The sequence below is a fragment of the Macaca nemestrina genome, chromosome 20 (assembly GCF_043159975.1).
Source record: "Macaca nemestrina isolate mMacNem1 chromosome 20, mMacNem.hap1, whole genome shotgun sequence".
NCBI classification, from domain to species: Eukaryota; Metazoa; Chordata; class Mammalia; order Primates; family Cercopithecidae; genus Macaca; species Macaca nemestrina.
In genome coordinates, this window is record NC_092144.1 from 5,353,264 (window position 1) to 5,368,771 (window position 15,508).

The 15,508-nt window shown below is 51.5% G+C and overlaps 1 protein-coding gene across 9 annotated transcripts in view; it reads left to right on the top strand.

Moving 5' to 3' along the window:
* Positions 1-15,508, top strand: part of LOC105487112 (cation channel sperm associated auxiliary subunit delta) — a 59,654-nt gene that overhangs the window by 40,170 nt on the left and 3,976 nt on the right. For 8 of the 9 annotated variants that reach the window (XM_071086740.1, XM_071086741.1, XM_071086745.1 and 5 more), the window contains 4 exons: positions 3,615-3,667; positions 5,632-5,706; positions 8,504-8,632; positions 11,650-11,827. In XM_071086740.1, coding sequence (XP_070942841.1) covers positions 3,615-3,667; positions 5,632-5,706; positions 8,504-8,632; positions 11,650-11,827 — 435 coding nt within the window. The remainder of the gene's footprint in view (positions 1-3,614; positions 3,668-5,631; positions 5,707-8,503; positions 8,633-11,649; positions 11,828-15,508) is intronic. The other variant, XM_071086743.1, reaches the window with a different exon arrangement.

The following is a 15,508-nucleotide window of genomic DNA, read 5'->3' on the forward strand; positions in this document are numbered from 1 at the left end:
TCCCTAGAGTCATCAGATTCATAGAGACAGAAAGTAGGATTGGGGGTGTCAGGGGCTGGGGAAGGGGGTGATTGAGGCAGTTGAATGCAGGCAGTCACCCTGTTGGCCAGGCTGGTCTCGAACTTTTGATCTCAGGTGATCTGCCCGCCTCAGTCTCCCAAAGTGCTGGGATTACAGGCGTGAGCCACTGCGCCTGGTGAATTTGTTTATTTTATTTATTTATTTATTTATTTATTTATTTTTTTGAGAGGGAGTCTCGCTCTGTCGCCCAGGCTGGGATGCAGTGGCCGGATCTCAGCTCACTGCAAGCTCCGCCTCCCGGGTTTACGCCATTCTCCTGCCTCAGCCTCCCGAGTAGCTGGGACTACAGGCGCCCGCCACCTCGCCCGGCTAGTTATTTTTTGTATTTTTTAGTTGAGATGGGGTTTTACCTTGTTAGCCAGGATGGTCTCGATCTCCTGACCTCGTGATCCGCCCGTCTCGGCCTCCCAAAGTGCTGGGATTACAGGCTTGAGCCACCGCGCCCGGCCGAATTTGTTTATTTTTAGTAGAGATGGAGTTTCACCCATGTTGGCCAGGCTGGTCTTTTTTTTTTTTTTTTTTTTTTTGAGACGGAGTCTTGCTCTGTCACCCAGGCTGGAGTGCAGTGGCCGGATCTCAGCTCACTGCAAGCTCCGCCTCCCGGGTTTACGCCATTCTCCTGCCTCAGCCTCCCGAGTAGCTGGGACTACAGGCGCCCGCCACCGCGCCCGGCTAGTTTTTTGTATTTTTAGTAGAGACGGGGTTTCACCATGTTAGCCAGGATGGTCTCGATCTCCTGACCTCGTGATCCGCCCGCCTCGGCCTCCCAAAGTGCTGGGATTACAGGCTTGAGCCACCGCGCCTGGCCAAGGCTGGTCTTGAACTCGCTTTTTTTTTTTTTTTTTTTTGACATGGAGTCTTGCTCTGTCACCCAGACTAGAGTACAGTGGCACAATCTCGGCTCACTATAACCTCCATCTCCCAGATTCAAGCAATTCTCCTAACTTCACCCTGCCGAGTAGCGGGGAGGTTTTTGTGATATTTTTAGTAGAAATGGGGTTTCACCATAGTAGCCAGGCTGGTCTTGAACTCTTGACCTCAGGTGATGTGCCCGTCTTGGCCTCCGAGCCACCACGCCCAGCTAATTTTTGTATTTTTAGAAGAAACTGGGTTTCACCATGTTAGCCAGGCTGGTCTCGAACTCCTAATCTTAAGTGATCTGCCCGCCTTGGCCTCTCAAATTGCTGGGATGACAGGCATGAGCCACTGTGCCCAACCTGGTCTTGAACTCTTGGTCTTGTGATCCTCCTGCCTCAGCCTCCCAAAGTGCTGGGATTACAGGTCTGAACTCCTACACCTGACCAGTTTTTTTTTTTTTTTTTTTTTTTTTTTTTTTTTTAATGAATCTTGCATTCTGTTCTAAGGTAAATCCATGTTTGTCTTGCTTTTTGGTTTGCTTTGTTTACTTATTTATTTCTGAGACAGAGTTTCACTCTTGTTGCCCAGGCTGGAGTGCAGTGGCATGATCTCGGCTCACTGTAACCTCCACCTCCTGGGTTCAAGCAATTCTGCTTCAGCCTCCCAAGTAGCTGGGATTACAGGAAAGCCCCACCACGCCTGGCTAATTTTTTGTATTTTTAATAGAGCTGGGATTTCACCACATTGGCCAGGCTGGTCTTGAACTCCTGACCTCAGGCAATTTGCCCACCTTGGCCTCCCAAAGTGCTGGGATTACAGGTGTGAGCCACAGCGCCTGGCTGTTTTTTATTTTTATTTTTATTTTATTTTATTTATTATTTTTTTTTTGAGACGGAGTCTCGCTCTGTCACCCAGGCTGGAGTGCAGTGGCCGGATCTCAGCTCACTGCAAGCTCCGCCTCCCGGGTTCACGCCATTCTCCTGCCTCAGCCTCCCGAGTAGCTGGGACTACAGGCGCCCGCCACCTCGCCCGGCTAGTTTTTTTTTGTATTTTTTAGTAGAGACGGGGTTTCACCGTGTTAACCAGGATGGTCTCGATCTCCCGACCTTGTGATCCGCCCGTCTCGGCCTCCCAAAGTGCTGGGATTACAGGCTTGAGCCACCGCGCCCTGCCTGTTTTTTATTTTTAGATACAGGGTCTCACTGTCTCCCAGGCTGAAGCACAGTAGCACAATCAAGGCTTACTGCAGCCTCAACCTTCTGGGCTCAAGCGATGTTCCTGCCTCAGCCTCCCAAGTAGCTGGGATTACAGGCGTGCACCACCATGCCCGGCTAAGTTTTATTTTTCATAGAGACAAGGTGTCACTATGTTGCCCAGACTGGTCTCTAACTCCTGGCCTCAAGCAATCCTACTGCCTCAGCCTCTCAAAGTGCTGGGATTACAGGCGTGAGCCACTGCGCCTGGCCCGTGTTTGTCTTAGTACAAAACAGCTTTCAAATACCAGAAGTCCTTTGGTCCTGTGGCTTTTAGACTCCATTGTATAACTCTGAGGGTGCCATGCAGCACTGCAGTTTGAGAAGCATGTCCCTAAGGCTGTAAAGTAACCCCCAATCGCTCTTTCTATCTTCTTTCTCCTTTTTGTTTATTCATTCCAGGCCATTGATTCATTCATTCATTCATTCATTCATTCATTCATTCATTCATACATGCATGCATGCATTTTTTTTTTCCCCATGCTCTCTGTGTACCAAGGATTGTGCTGGGCTCATAAATTAGTTCTGGGCCTGGCACAGTGGCTCACATCTGTATTCCTAGCACTCTGGGAGGCCCAGGCAGGTGGATCACCTGAGGTCAAGAGTTGGAGACCAGCCTGGCCAACATGATGAAACCCCGTCTCTACTAAAAATACAACAATTAGCCGGGCATGGTGGCAGGCACCTGTAATCCCAGCTACTTGGGAAGCTGAGGCAGGAGAATCGCTTGAATGCAGGGGGAGGATGTTGCAGTGAGCTGAGATTGGGCCACTGCACTCCAGCCTGGGTGACAGAGCAAAAACTCCGTCTCAAAAAAAAAACAATTAATTAAAAGAAAAAGGTGGCCAGGCTCAGTGGCTCATACCTGTAAAACCAGCACATTGGGAGGCCGAGACGGGGAGATCATGAGGTCAGGAGATCGAGACCATTCTGGCTAACACGGTGAAACCCCGTCTCTACTAAAAAAAAATTTAAAAAATAGCCGGGTGTGGTGGTGGGCACCTGTAGTCCCAGATGCTTGGGAGGCTGAGGCAAGAGAATGGCACGAACCCAGGAGGCGGAGCTTGCAGTGAGCTGAGATCGCACCACTGTACTCCAGCCTGGGCGACAGAGTGAGACTCTGTCTCAAAAAAAATAAAAATAAAAGAAGAAAAAGAAAAAGTTAATTCTGTTCTCTGTGAAGCCACTAACAGCTCGTCAGGTGACACCGGGAGTTTAGTTAGCCCTACCCCAGGCTCTCAGAGCTTAAGCTCTGCGGGGCCAGCTGCAGTTACAGTGCATCCCAGGCATCCAAGGACACGCTATTGGAATCCAGGCCACATGGTTTCCAAACCGTTCCCACGGGAGTGTGTCCCTGTATAGGATTCACTGCGTCTGGGTGACCCTCACTGACCTGGGTCCACATTTCTGTCTCCTCTGCAGTCGACACTGATTTCAGTTGGCTGTGATCTGGATAAAAAGATCGTCATCCAGAAGTAAGTATGCTGAGGCCAGGTGCCGTGTCTCACGGCTGTGATCCCAGCACTTTGGGAGGCCAAGGTGGGCAGATCACTTGAGGTCAGGAGTTCAAGACCAGCCTGGCCAACATGGCGAAACCCCGTCTCTACTGAAAAAAAAAAAAAAAATTATGCGTGGTGGCAGGCCTGCAATCTCACCTACTTGGGAGGCTGAGGCTGGAGGATCACTTGAACCTGGGAGGTGGAGGCTGCAGTGAGCTGAGATTGAGCCACTGCACTCTGCACTCCAGCCTGGGTAACACAGTAAGACTCTTGTCTCGCAAAACAAACAAACAGGCCGGGCGCGGTGGCTCAAGCCTGTAATCCCAGCACTTTGGGAGGCCGAGACGGGCGGATCACGAGGTCAGGAGATCGAGACCATCCTGGCTAACACCGTGAAACCCCGTCTCTACTAAAAATACAAAAAACTAGCCGGGCGAGGTGGCGGGCGCCTGTAGTCCCAGCTACTCGGGAGGCTGAGGCAGGAGAATGGCGTAAACCCGGGAGGCGGAGCTTGCAGTGAGCTGAGATCCGGCCACTGCACTCCAGCCCGGGCTACAGAGCAAGACTCCGTCTCAAAAACAAACAAACAAACAAACAAACAAACAAACAAAAGAAGTAAGTATGTTGCTATTGGAGTGCAGTGGGGAGAGGGGAGGAGGGGAGTTGTTGGGGCACCATTAGCCACATGGTAACAATTGCTGAGGTGGATGACTTTCGATTATTCTGTTTAGTTTTGTATGTATTTACTATTTCCATAATAAAAAGTTAAATGATTCACCCTAATAGGTTAACTTTGTTTCCAGCACATTGGACTCCCCTCTTTCACCTGTTGGTGATATCCACTTTTTTTGTTTTTTTTTTTTTGAGACCAAGTCTCGCCCTGTCGCCCAGGCTGGAGTACAGTGGCACGATCTCAGCTCACTGCAACCTCTGCCTCCCAGGTTCAAGCGATTCTCCTGCTCAGCCTCCCTAGTAGCTGGGATTACAGGCAGCCGTTATCACACCTGGCTAATTTTTGTATTTTTAGTAGAAACGGGGTTTCACCATGTTGGCCAGGCTGGTCTCAAAGTCCTGACCTCAAGGGATTTGCCCGCCTCAGCCTCCCAAAGTGCTGGGATTACAGGCATGAGCCACCGCGCCTGGCCTAACACAATTTTTAAAATAAATTTTTTAAAAAGCCAGACCACTATCCTGGCTAACATGGTGAAACCCCGTCTCTACTAAAAATACAAAAAACTAGCCGGGCGTGGTGGCGGGCGCCTGTAGTCTCAGCTACTTGGGAGGCTGAGGCGGGAGAATGGCGTGAACCCGGGAGGCGGAGCTTGCAGTGAGCCTGGGAGACACAGCGAGACTCCGTCTCAAAAAAAAAAAAAAAAAAAAAGCCAGACCAGCTACACCTCTAATGGCAAAGTGCAGAGCCATTTCCTGCCATGCCCCTCCCAGAGTTGGGGTCTCTCGTTTTTTGTTTGTTTGTTTTCCATATCTGCTCATTTGGCAACTGCTCATGCATTGGACAGAAAGGTGTGCCCTCCCTTTTTAATTTATTTTATTATTTTGTTTTTATTTTTATCAATTTATTTTTGAGACAGAGTCTTGCTCTGTCACCCAGGCTGGAAGTTCAGTGGCGCGATCTCAGCTCACTGCAACCTCCACCGCCCAGGTTCAAGCGATTCTCCTGCCTCAGCCTTCCAAGAAGCTGCGATGAGAGGCATATGATGCCACGCCTGGCTAACTTTTTGTATTTTTTTAATAGAGACAGGGTTTCTCCATATTGGCCAGGCTGGTCTCAAAACTCCTAACCTCAGGTGATCCGCCTGCCTCAGCCTCCCAAAGTGCTGGGCCTGAGCCACCACGCCCAGCCTCTCCCTTTCTGTCCCATCCATAATGATCTGGTTCCTTGTGAGGTCGCACACTTGCTCAATGTCGTCTTTTGCTTGCAGCACAGTTTCTGCCTGTTCCAAGGGCGTCCTGGATGCCTTGGCCCTGCAAGACAATTATAGCTTCATCATCGACAAGTAAGCCAGTGTCCCCCGCCGCCGCAACACCTGAAAACCCAAGGCAACAATCAGGCCTGCAAAAGCCAAGAGCAAATTAGGAATTTTATTTATTTATTCATTCATTCATTCATTCATTCATTCATTCATTCATTCATTCATTTATTTTAAGAGATAGGGTCTGGCCCTGTGGCCCAGGCTGGAGTGCAGCGGGGCGATGATAGCTCACTGCAGCCTCGACCTCCTGGGCTCAACCGATCCTCTTGCCTCAGCTGTCTGGTCCCACATGCTGTCCTGCTCAGTGAGTGTGTGCTGCCACGCCGATACGCGAGTCTGGGCCTTAGTCAATTTGTGCTGCTTTGAAAGACTACCCCAGGCTGGGTGATTTATAAAGAAAAGAGTTATGGCCAGGTGCGGTGGCTCACACCTGTAATTCCAGCACTCTGGGAGGCCGAGATGGGCAGATCCCTTGAGCTCAGGAGTTCAAGACCAGCCTGGCCAACATGGCAAAACCTCATCTCTACTAAAAATACAAAAATTAGCCAGGCATGGTGGTGGGCGCCTGTAATGCCAGCTACTCGGGAGGCTGAGGCAGGAGAGTTGCTTGAAACCGGGAGGCAGAGGTTGCAGTGAGCAGAGATCGCACCACTGCACTCCAGCCTGGGCGACAGAGGGAGACTCTGTCTCATAAAAAAAAAAAAAAAAAAAAAAAAAAGGAGGGGGGCAGTGGGGAGGAGGCTAGGTGCAGTGGCTCACACCTGTAATCCCAGCATTTTGGGAGGCTGAGGCAGGAGAATTGCTTGAGGCCAGGAGTTTGAGACCAGCCTGGGCAACCTAGAGAAAAAAAAAAAAAAAAAAGTGGGGGGATGGTGGGAGAAGGTGCCAGGTTCTTAAACAACCAGTTATCATGGAAGCTGAGATGGAAAATCCACTCAGTACCATGAAGATGGCTCTAAGCCATTCATAGCCCTGCCCTTGTGGTCTAAACACCTCTGATTAGGCGCCCCCTCCAACATTGGGGATCCAGTTTGAGCAGGAGCTTTTGGAAGTGACAAATATTCGATCATATCAAGGCCCCTCATTGCACCCAGCACGGGGGAGCTCCTTACCACGCGAGTGCACACTTCTGTGTGATTTGTAACACCTGACCCCTCAAATGCAAGTCAAAAGTCAGTTACCCATTTAGAGCTGAGGCCTAAACTGGTGCTTCTGGGCTGCTAAGGGGCAGTGACTTTGGAACCTGCAGAGGACACAGAGGGGAGTGCCATCTTAGTCTATGTGGGCTGCATTGCAAAATACTTTAAACTGGGTGATTTGTTAGTTGGTGCAAAGGTAATTATGGTTTTGGCCGGGCGCGGTGGCTCATGCCTGTAATCCTAGCACTTTGGGAGGCTGAGAGGGGCAGATCACTTGAGGTCAGGAGTTTGAGAGCAGTCTGGCCAACGTGGTGAAACCCCATCTCTACTAAAAATACAAAAATTAGGCAGGTGTAGTGGCACATGCCTGTAGTCGCAGCTACTCGGGAGGCTGAGGTGGGAGAATTGCTTCAACTCGGGAGGCGGAGGTTTCAGTGAGCCGAGATCACGCCACTGTCCTCCAGCCTGGGCAACAGAGTGAGACTCCGTCTCACAAAAAAAAAAAAAAAGTAATTACGTTTTTTGCTGTTGAAAGTAATGGCAAACACTGGCTAGTTGCAGTGGCTCACACCTGTAATCCCTGCACTTTGGGAGACTGAGGCAGGTGGATCACCTGAAGTCAGGAGTTCAAGACCAGCCTGGCCAACATGATGAAACTCCGTCTCTACTAAAAATACAAAAAATTAGCCGGGCATGGAGGCAGGCACCTGTAATCCCAGCTTCTCAGGAGGCTGAGACAGGAGAATCGCTTAAACCCGGGAGGCAGAGGTTGCAGTGAGCTGAGATCATGCCACTGTGCTCCAGCCTGAGCAACAAGAATGAAACTCCATCTCAAAAAAAAAAAAAAGAAAAAAAAAGAAAAAGAAAAAAACCTCGATTACTTTTGCACTGATCTAATTTTTCTTTTTTTTTTTTTTTTTTTTTGAGGCGGAGTCTCGCTCTGTCGCCCAGGCTGGAGTGCAGTGGCACGATCTCGTCTCACTGCAAGCTCCACCTCCCGGGTTCCCGCCATTCTCCTGCCTCAGCCTCCCGAGTAGCTGGGACTACAGGCGCTGCCACCACGCCCGGCTAATTTTTTTGTATTTTTAGTGGAGACGGGGTTTCATTGTGTTAGCCAGGATGGTCTCGATCTCCTGACCTCGTGATCCGCCCGTCTCGGCCTCCCAAAGTGCTGGGATTACAGGCTTGAGCCACCGCGCCCGGCCTGCACTGATCTAATTTAAGAAGCAGAAATTTTGCTGGGCTTGGTGGCTTACACTTGTAATCCCAGCACTTTGGGAGGCTGAGGTGAGAGAATCACTTGAGGCCAGGGGTTTGAGACCGGCCTGGGCAACACAGCAAGACCTTATCTATACAAAAATTTAAAATATTAACCATGTGCGGTGGCGTGTGCCTGTAATCCCAGCCATTCGGGAGGCTGAGGTGGGAGGACTGCTTGGGCCCAGGAGGTGGAAGCTGCAGTGAGTCATGATTGCATTACTGTGCTCCAGCCAAAAAATTAACTAGAATGGGAAGTTTCAGCATCTTCTGGTCCATGGCTCTCATTCGCCCACCTCAGATGCCCCCTCCACCCACTCTCATGGACAATCCCCATTTGCATACAAGAAACTGCGGCTGTGAAGGGTTCGCAGACTGGGCAAGAACTCACAGATTCCCCATCTCTGCTTCTTGGTGTCTTGAAGGGAATTCTACGACCCCGGCTTCCAGGGGCGGCAGTCCTCCAAGGACCTGCACGTGTTTTACTCCTACCAGCAGCTGGGCTGTCCTCTCCTCGTCTACTATGATACCCCATGGAAGCCCGTGGTAGAGCTGTAAGACCCCAGGGGGGTGCTGCAGGGTGGTGACGGTGGCAGGGCCTCATGCTCCCTGGCCCTGGTGTATCAGCCTGGCCCTCAGGTACCAGCCTGGCCCTCCAGGCTCCCCTCTATCCCTCAAAATGATTGATGGTGGTCACTGTTTCCCACCGTTCTCCTGCCCCAACCCCACTGGCCCCCAGGGCCCTCTCCTTGGAACACCTTTTCTTTTTTTGAGACAGGGTCTTGCTCTGTTGCCTAGGCTGGAGTGCAGTGGCATGATCTCAGCTCACTGCAGCCTCTGTCCCCTGGGCTCAAGTGATCCTCCCACCTCAGCCTCCCGGGTAGCTGGGACCACAGGTGCCCACCACCACACCCAGCTAATTAGCAGAGATGGAGTTTCACCATCACCGTGTTGATCAGGCTGGTCTTGAACTCCTGACCTCAGATGATCTGCCCGCCTTGGCCTCCCAAAGTGTTGGGATTACAGGCGTGAGCCACTGCACCCAGCCGATGGTCTTTTCTTTATGCCTATGCACTCCTGCTGTCTTCCTGTACTTTTTTTTTTTTTTCTGCTCTGTCACCCAGGCTAGAGTGCAATGGCATGATCTCGGCTTACTGCAACCTCCGCCTCCTGGGTTTAAGTGATTATCCTGCCTCAGCCTCCCAAGTAGCTGGGATGACAGGCGCATGCCACCACGACTGGCTAATTTTTGTGTTTTTAGTAGAGACAGGGTTTCACCATGTTGGTCAGGCTGGTCTCGAATCCCTGACCTTGTGATCCACCTGCCTTGGCTTCCCAAAGTGCTGGGATTACAGGTGTGAGCCACTGCGCCCGGCCATCTTCCTGTTCTTATAAGGACACCAGTCGTATCAGATCAGGGTCCACCCTACACCCTATGACCTCATATAGCTTTTCTTTTTCTCCTTTTCTTTTCTTTTCTTTTCTTCCTTCCTTCCCTCTTTTCTCCCTCCCTTCCTTCCTTCCTTCCCTCTTTTTTCCCTCCCTCCCTTCCTTCCTTCCTTCCCTCTTTCCTCTCTTCTTTCCTTCCTTTTCTCTCTCTCTCCTCTCTTTCTTTCTCTCTCTCTCTCTTTCCTTTTTTCTTTTTTTTTTGTGTTGAGGTCCTGCTCTGTTGCCCAGGCTGGAGTGCAGTGGCATGAACGCAGTTCACTGCAGCCTCAACCTCCCAGGCTCAAGCGGTCCTCCTGCCTCAGCCTCCCAAGTAGCAGGGACTGCAGGCACACACCGCCATGCCCGGTTAATTTTTTAATGTTTTGTAGAGAGGGGGGGTCTCCCTGTGTTGCCCAGGCTGGTCTAAAACTCCTGGGCTCTGGAGATCCTCCTGCCTTGGCCTCCCAAAGCACTGAGATTACAGGTAAGAGCCACCACACCCAACCTGTTCCTCTTCTTCTGAGGACCCAGTGCTATCAGATCATCCTCTACCTTATCACCTCACATAACCTTCATTACCGTTCCAAAGGCCCCCATCTCCAAATATAATCACATGGGTGGGGGTTGTGGCTCCCATATAGGAATTTGGGAGGAGCACAGCTCAGTCCATAACACTCCCATTGCCCCATCCGTGGGTCCTGCTGTCTTCATCTTTTTTTTTTTTTTTTTTTTTTTTTGAGACGGAGTCTTGCTCTGTGGCCCAGGCTAGAGTGCAATGGCACAATCTCGGCTCACTGCAAGCTCCGCCTCTCGGGTTCACGCCATTCTCCTGCCTCAGCCTCCCGAGTAGCTGGGACTACAGGTGCCCGACACCACGCCCAGTTAAGTTTTTGTATTTTTAGTAGAGACGAGGTTTCACCGTGTTAGCCAGGATGGTTGCAATCTCCTGTCCTCGTGATCCACCCTCCTCGGCCTCCCAAAGTGCTGGGATTACAGGTGTGAGCCACCGCGCCCGGCCTTTTTTTTTTTTTTTGAGGGGGAGTCTCACTCTGTCGCCCAGGCTGTAGTGTAGTGGCGTGATTTTGACTCACTGCAGCCTCCGTCTCCCAGGTTGAAGTGATTCTCATGCCTCAGCCCCTGGGTAGCTGGGATAACAGGTGCCTGCCACCACACCCAGCTAATTTTTGTATTTTTGGTAGAGATGGGGTTTCACTGTGTTGGTCAGGCTGGTCTCAAACTCCTGACCTTGGGTGATCTACCCACGTTGGCCTCCCAGAGTGCTGGGATTACAGGCATGAGCCACCATGCCCGGCCCTGTCTTCCTTCATCTTATTCTCCCTGCCCACTCCTGCTGGGTATAATGTCTGCATTTACCTGGTCATGTGGGTGGCTCTGCCCCTACCTGGGGGTGATAACTACAGCCAACTTGACGCTGCTGTAACCTCACACCAGTACTGCCCAGTAGAACATTTTGCCATGGAAATGCTCCACAATTTGTTCCTTCCAATCCGGCAGCCATGAACTATATGTGGCTACCGAGTACTCGACATGTGGTGCCCAAGAACTAGATTGAAGATTGTGTGAATGTATGTATTTTTTGAGACAGAGTCTTGCTCTGCCGCCCAGGCTGGAGTGCAGTGGCGCGATCTCGGCTCACTGCAACCTCCACCTCCTTGGCTCAAGCGATTCTCCTGCGTCAGCCTCCCGAGTATCTGGGATTATAGGCGCGCACCACTGTGCCAGGCTAATTTTTGTATTTTCAGTAGAGACGGGGTTTTGCCATGTTGCCCAGGCTGGTCTTGAACTCTTGAGCTCAGGGGATCCGCCTGCCTTGGCCTCCCAAAGTGCTGGGATTACAGGCGTGAGCCGCCGCGTCTGGCCCCCAAGCAGACTTTTCTTTCCTCCCTGTTATCAATACTCAGTGCTGGCTGCTACCCATCTCCCCATCCACCCAGCTCTGTCTCCTGGCCTCCCTGCAGCCTACACATGACATCCTCACCTGGGAGCGGCAGGCATCCTTCGCTTTGCTCTCTGTCACCTCCCACCCCCCAAGCGGTTTTGCAGCCGTCCAGGTGGCTGTGGCCCAGGTCTTTCTGGGTTGTCCTTGCTCCCCGCACAGCCCTGCCCCGTGCCTGTGTCCTAGGTGGAAAAAAGACCGTTTCCAGGAGGTCGTCGATGCCGAGTATGTGTTACTGGAGGTGAACGGGCAGTTTTCGTACTCCTATTCCCTGACGGCCAAGTCGGCAATGTGCACCTCCCAGCCGCAGAACTGGACCACCATGATAAAGGAATCTGGGGGGCCTTTCTTCTGGAACAGAGAGGTAACAGGACCCTAGGATTCTTTCCAGAAGAATCAGCAGGCCACCAAGGGGTGGGAGAGTGTGTGAGGACACCGTGCAGCCATGGAACTGACTATGGAATGAAAGACTCGGCCGGGCGCGGTGACTTACGCCTGTAGTTCCAGCACTCTGGGAGGCCGAGGCGGGTGGATCACGAGGTCAGGAGTTTGAGACCAGCCTGGCCATCATGGCCAAACCCCGTCTCTACTAAAAATGCAAAAGTCAGCCAGGCATAGTGGCGCACACCTGTACTCTCAGCTACTCAGGAGACTGAGGCAGGAGAATCGCTTGAGCCCGGGAGGCAGAGAGTGCAGTGAGCAGAGATCATGACTGCAAAAGACTCGAAGGTCCCTTAGGGGATCTAGTGGGAACTCCAGTTCCTTTTAGGGGTGTACAAGGCCTTTGAGGATTTAAGGAACTGCCCAAAAGACGGGAAATGCAGGCACCAAGGTGTTCGGGGACTTTGCTGATGATGAGAAATGCCTGGGACCATCCCAATGGTTGCTACTGCGGGATGGATGGAATTCCCAGGCTGTCCTACTCAGTGTACATCTGTTTTATTTTTCTTTCTTTTTTTTTTTTTTTCGAGATGGAGTCTCGCTCTGTCGCCCAGGCTGGAGTGCAGTGGCTGGATCCCAGCTCACTGCAAGCTCTGCCTCCTGGGTTTACACTATTCTCCTGCCTCAGCCTCCCGAGTAGCTGGGACTACAGGCGCCCGCCACCTCACCTGTCTAGTTTTTTGTATTTTTTAGTAGAGATGGGGTTTCACCGTGTTAGCCAGGATGGTCTTGATCTCCTGACCTCATGATCCACCTGCCTCAGCCTCCCAAAGTGCTGGGATTACAGGCTTGAGCCACCGCGCCCAGCCTTATTTTTATTTCTTTTTTTTTTTTTTTTTTGAGATGGAGTCTGACTCTGTCGCCCAGGCTGGAGTGCAGTGGCTGGATCTCAGCTCACTGCAAGCTCTGCCTCCTGGGTTTATGCCATTCTCCTGCCTCAGCCTCCCGAGTAGCTGGGACTACAGGCGCCCACCACCTTGCCCAGCTAGTTTTTTTGTATTTTTTAGTAGAGATGGGGTTTCACCGTGTTCGCCAGGATGATCTCGATCTCCTGACCTCGTGATCCGCCCGTCTCGGCCTCCCAAAGTGCTGGGATTACAGGCTTGAGCCACCGTGCCCGGCCTTACTTTTATTTCTTTTAGGCAGGGTCTCGCTCTGTCACCCAGGCTGGAGTGCAGTGGCACAATCTCAGCTCACTGAAGACTCAAGGCTCAAGTGATCCTCCCACCTCAGTCTCCCAATTAGCTGGGACTACAGGTGTGCGCCACCATGCCTGGCTAATTTTTGTATCTTTTTTTTTTGTAGAGACAGGGTTTCAGTATGTTACACAGGCTGGCTTTGAACTCCTGGGCTCAAGCGATCCTCCCACCTCAGCTCCCCAGTGCGCTGGATTATAGGCCTGAGCCACCACACTCGGCCTCAGTGTGTCTTTTTTTTTTTTTTGAGACGGAGTCTCGCGCTGTTGTCCAGGCTGGAGTGCAGTGGCGCGATCTTGGCTCACTGCAAGCTCCACCTCCCGGGTTCATGCCATTCTCCTGCCTCAGCCTCCTGAGTAGCTGGGACTACAGGCGCCCGCCACCACGCTTGCCTAATTTTTTTGTATTTTTAGTAGAGATGGGGTTTCACCATGTTAGCCAGGATGGCCTCAATCTCCTGACCTCGTGATCTGCCCACCTTGGCCTCCCAAAGTGCTGGGATTACAGGTGTGAGCCACCGCGCCCGGCCCTCAGTGTGTATTTCTATAATGCGAGTTGGTTCATGCATGACTGACAAATGAGAGTGTGATGTCCTGTCCCTACAAGGAAGAGACTGCATCAGTCCACCTGTGTCTTCCTGGGACACGTGTTTTGTATCAGGAATGCAGCAAAGCCACCAGCAGATGGTGTCATAGCTCTTTTTTTGCATTTGCCTTTTTTTTTTTTTTTTTTTTTTTTTTTTGAGAAGGAGCCTCGCCGGGCGCGGTGGCTCAAGCCTGTAATCCCAGCACTTTGGGAGGCGGAGACGGGCGGATCACAAGGTCAGGAGATCAAGACCAGCCTGGCTAATACGGTGAAACCCCGTCTCTACTAAAAAATACAAAAAACTAGCCGGGCGAGGTGGCGGGCGCCTGTAGTCCCAGCTACTCGGGAGGCTGAGGCAGGAGAATGGCGTAGACCCGGGAGGCGGAGCTTGCAGTGAGCTGAGATGCGGCCACTGCACTCCAGCCTGGGCGACAGAGCGAGACTCCGTCTCAAAAAAAAAAAAAAAAAAAAAAAAAAGAGAAGGAGCCTCACTGTGTCCCTCAGACTGTAGTGCAGTGGCGCGATCTCAGCTCACTGCAACCTCCACCTCCCGGGTCCAAGCAATTCTCCTGCCTCAGCCTCCTGTGTAGCTGGACTTGCAAGCACCTGCCACCACGCCTGGCTAGTTTTTGTATTTTTAGTAGAGATGGGGTTTTGCCACGTTGGCCAGGCTGGTCTCGAACTCCTGACCTCGTGATCTGCCCTCCTCTGCCTCCCAAAGTGCTGGGATTATAAGCATGAGCCACCGTGCCCGGCTGGCTCTGTTGGTATTTCTATATGCATTCTTCGTATGGGCTGTCTCATTGCAAATTGCATGAGTGCATTTAAGAGATGGCCCCATCACTATTTTTTTTTTTTTTTTCCATCAGCTGTGGTGAGTGGGTGCTTTTGTAGAACACGAAGTTTCTCTGGCCAGGTGCAGTAGCTCACACCTATAATCCCAGCACTTTGGGAGGCCGAGGTGGGCAGATCACTTGAGGACAGGAGTTCAAGACCAGCTTAACATGGCAAAACCCTGTCTCTACTAAAAATACAAAAATTACCTGGGCATAGTGGTGCACACCTGTAATCCCAGCTACTGCGGAGCTTGAGGTGGGAGAATCGCTTGAACCCGGGAGGTGAAGGTTGCAGTGAGCCAAAACTGCACCATTGCACTCCAACCTGGGTAACAGAGCGAGGCTGTTTCTCAACAAATAAGTAAATAAACAAACAAACAAATAAAGAGTGGCCAGGCACTGTGGCTCACGCCCGTAATCCCAGCATTTTGGAAGGTTGAGGTGGGTGGATCACTTGAGGTCAGGAGTTAGAGCTCAGCCTGGCCAACATGGTGAAAACCCGTCTCTATGAAAAATACAAAAATTAGCTGGGTGTGGTGGCTCACACCTGTAATCCCAGCACTTTGGGCGGATCACGAGGTCAGGAGATCGAGACCATCCTGGCTAACACAGTGAAATCCTGTCTCTACTGAAAATACAAAAAAATTAGCCGGGCGTGGTGGCGGGCGCTTGTAGTCCCAGCTACTTGGGAGGCTGAGGCAGGAGAGTGGTGTGAACCTGAGAGGCAGAGCTTGCAGTGAGCCGAGATCACACCACTGCACTCCAGCCTGGGCAACAGAGCGAGACTCCTTCTCAAAAAAAAAAAAAAAATTAGCAGGCCGTGGTGCCACCCACCTGTAGTCCCAGCTACTTGGAAGGCTGAGGCAGGAGAATTGCTTGAACCTGGGAGGTAGAGGTTGCAGTGAGCCCAGATCATGCCACTGCACTCCACTGTCTGGGGGACAGCGGAAGACAATGTCCCAAAATAAAAAAGTCATTGGCAGCACC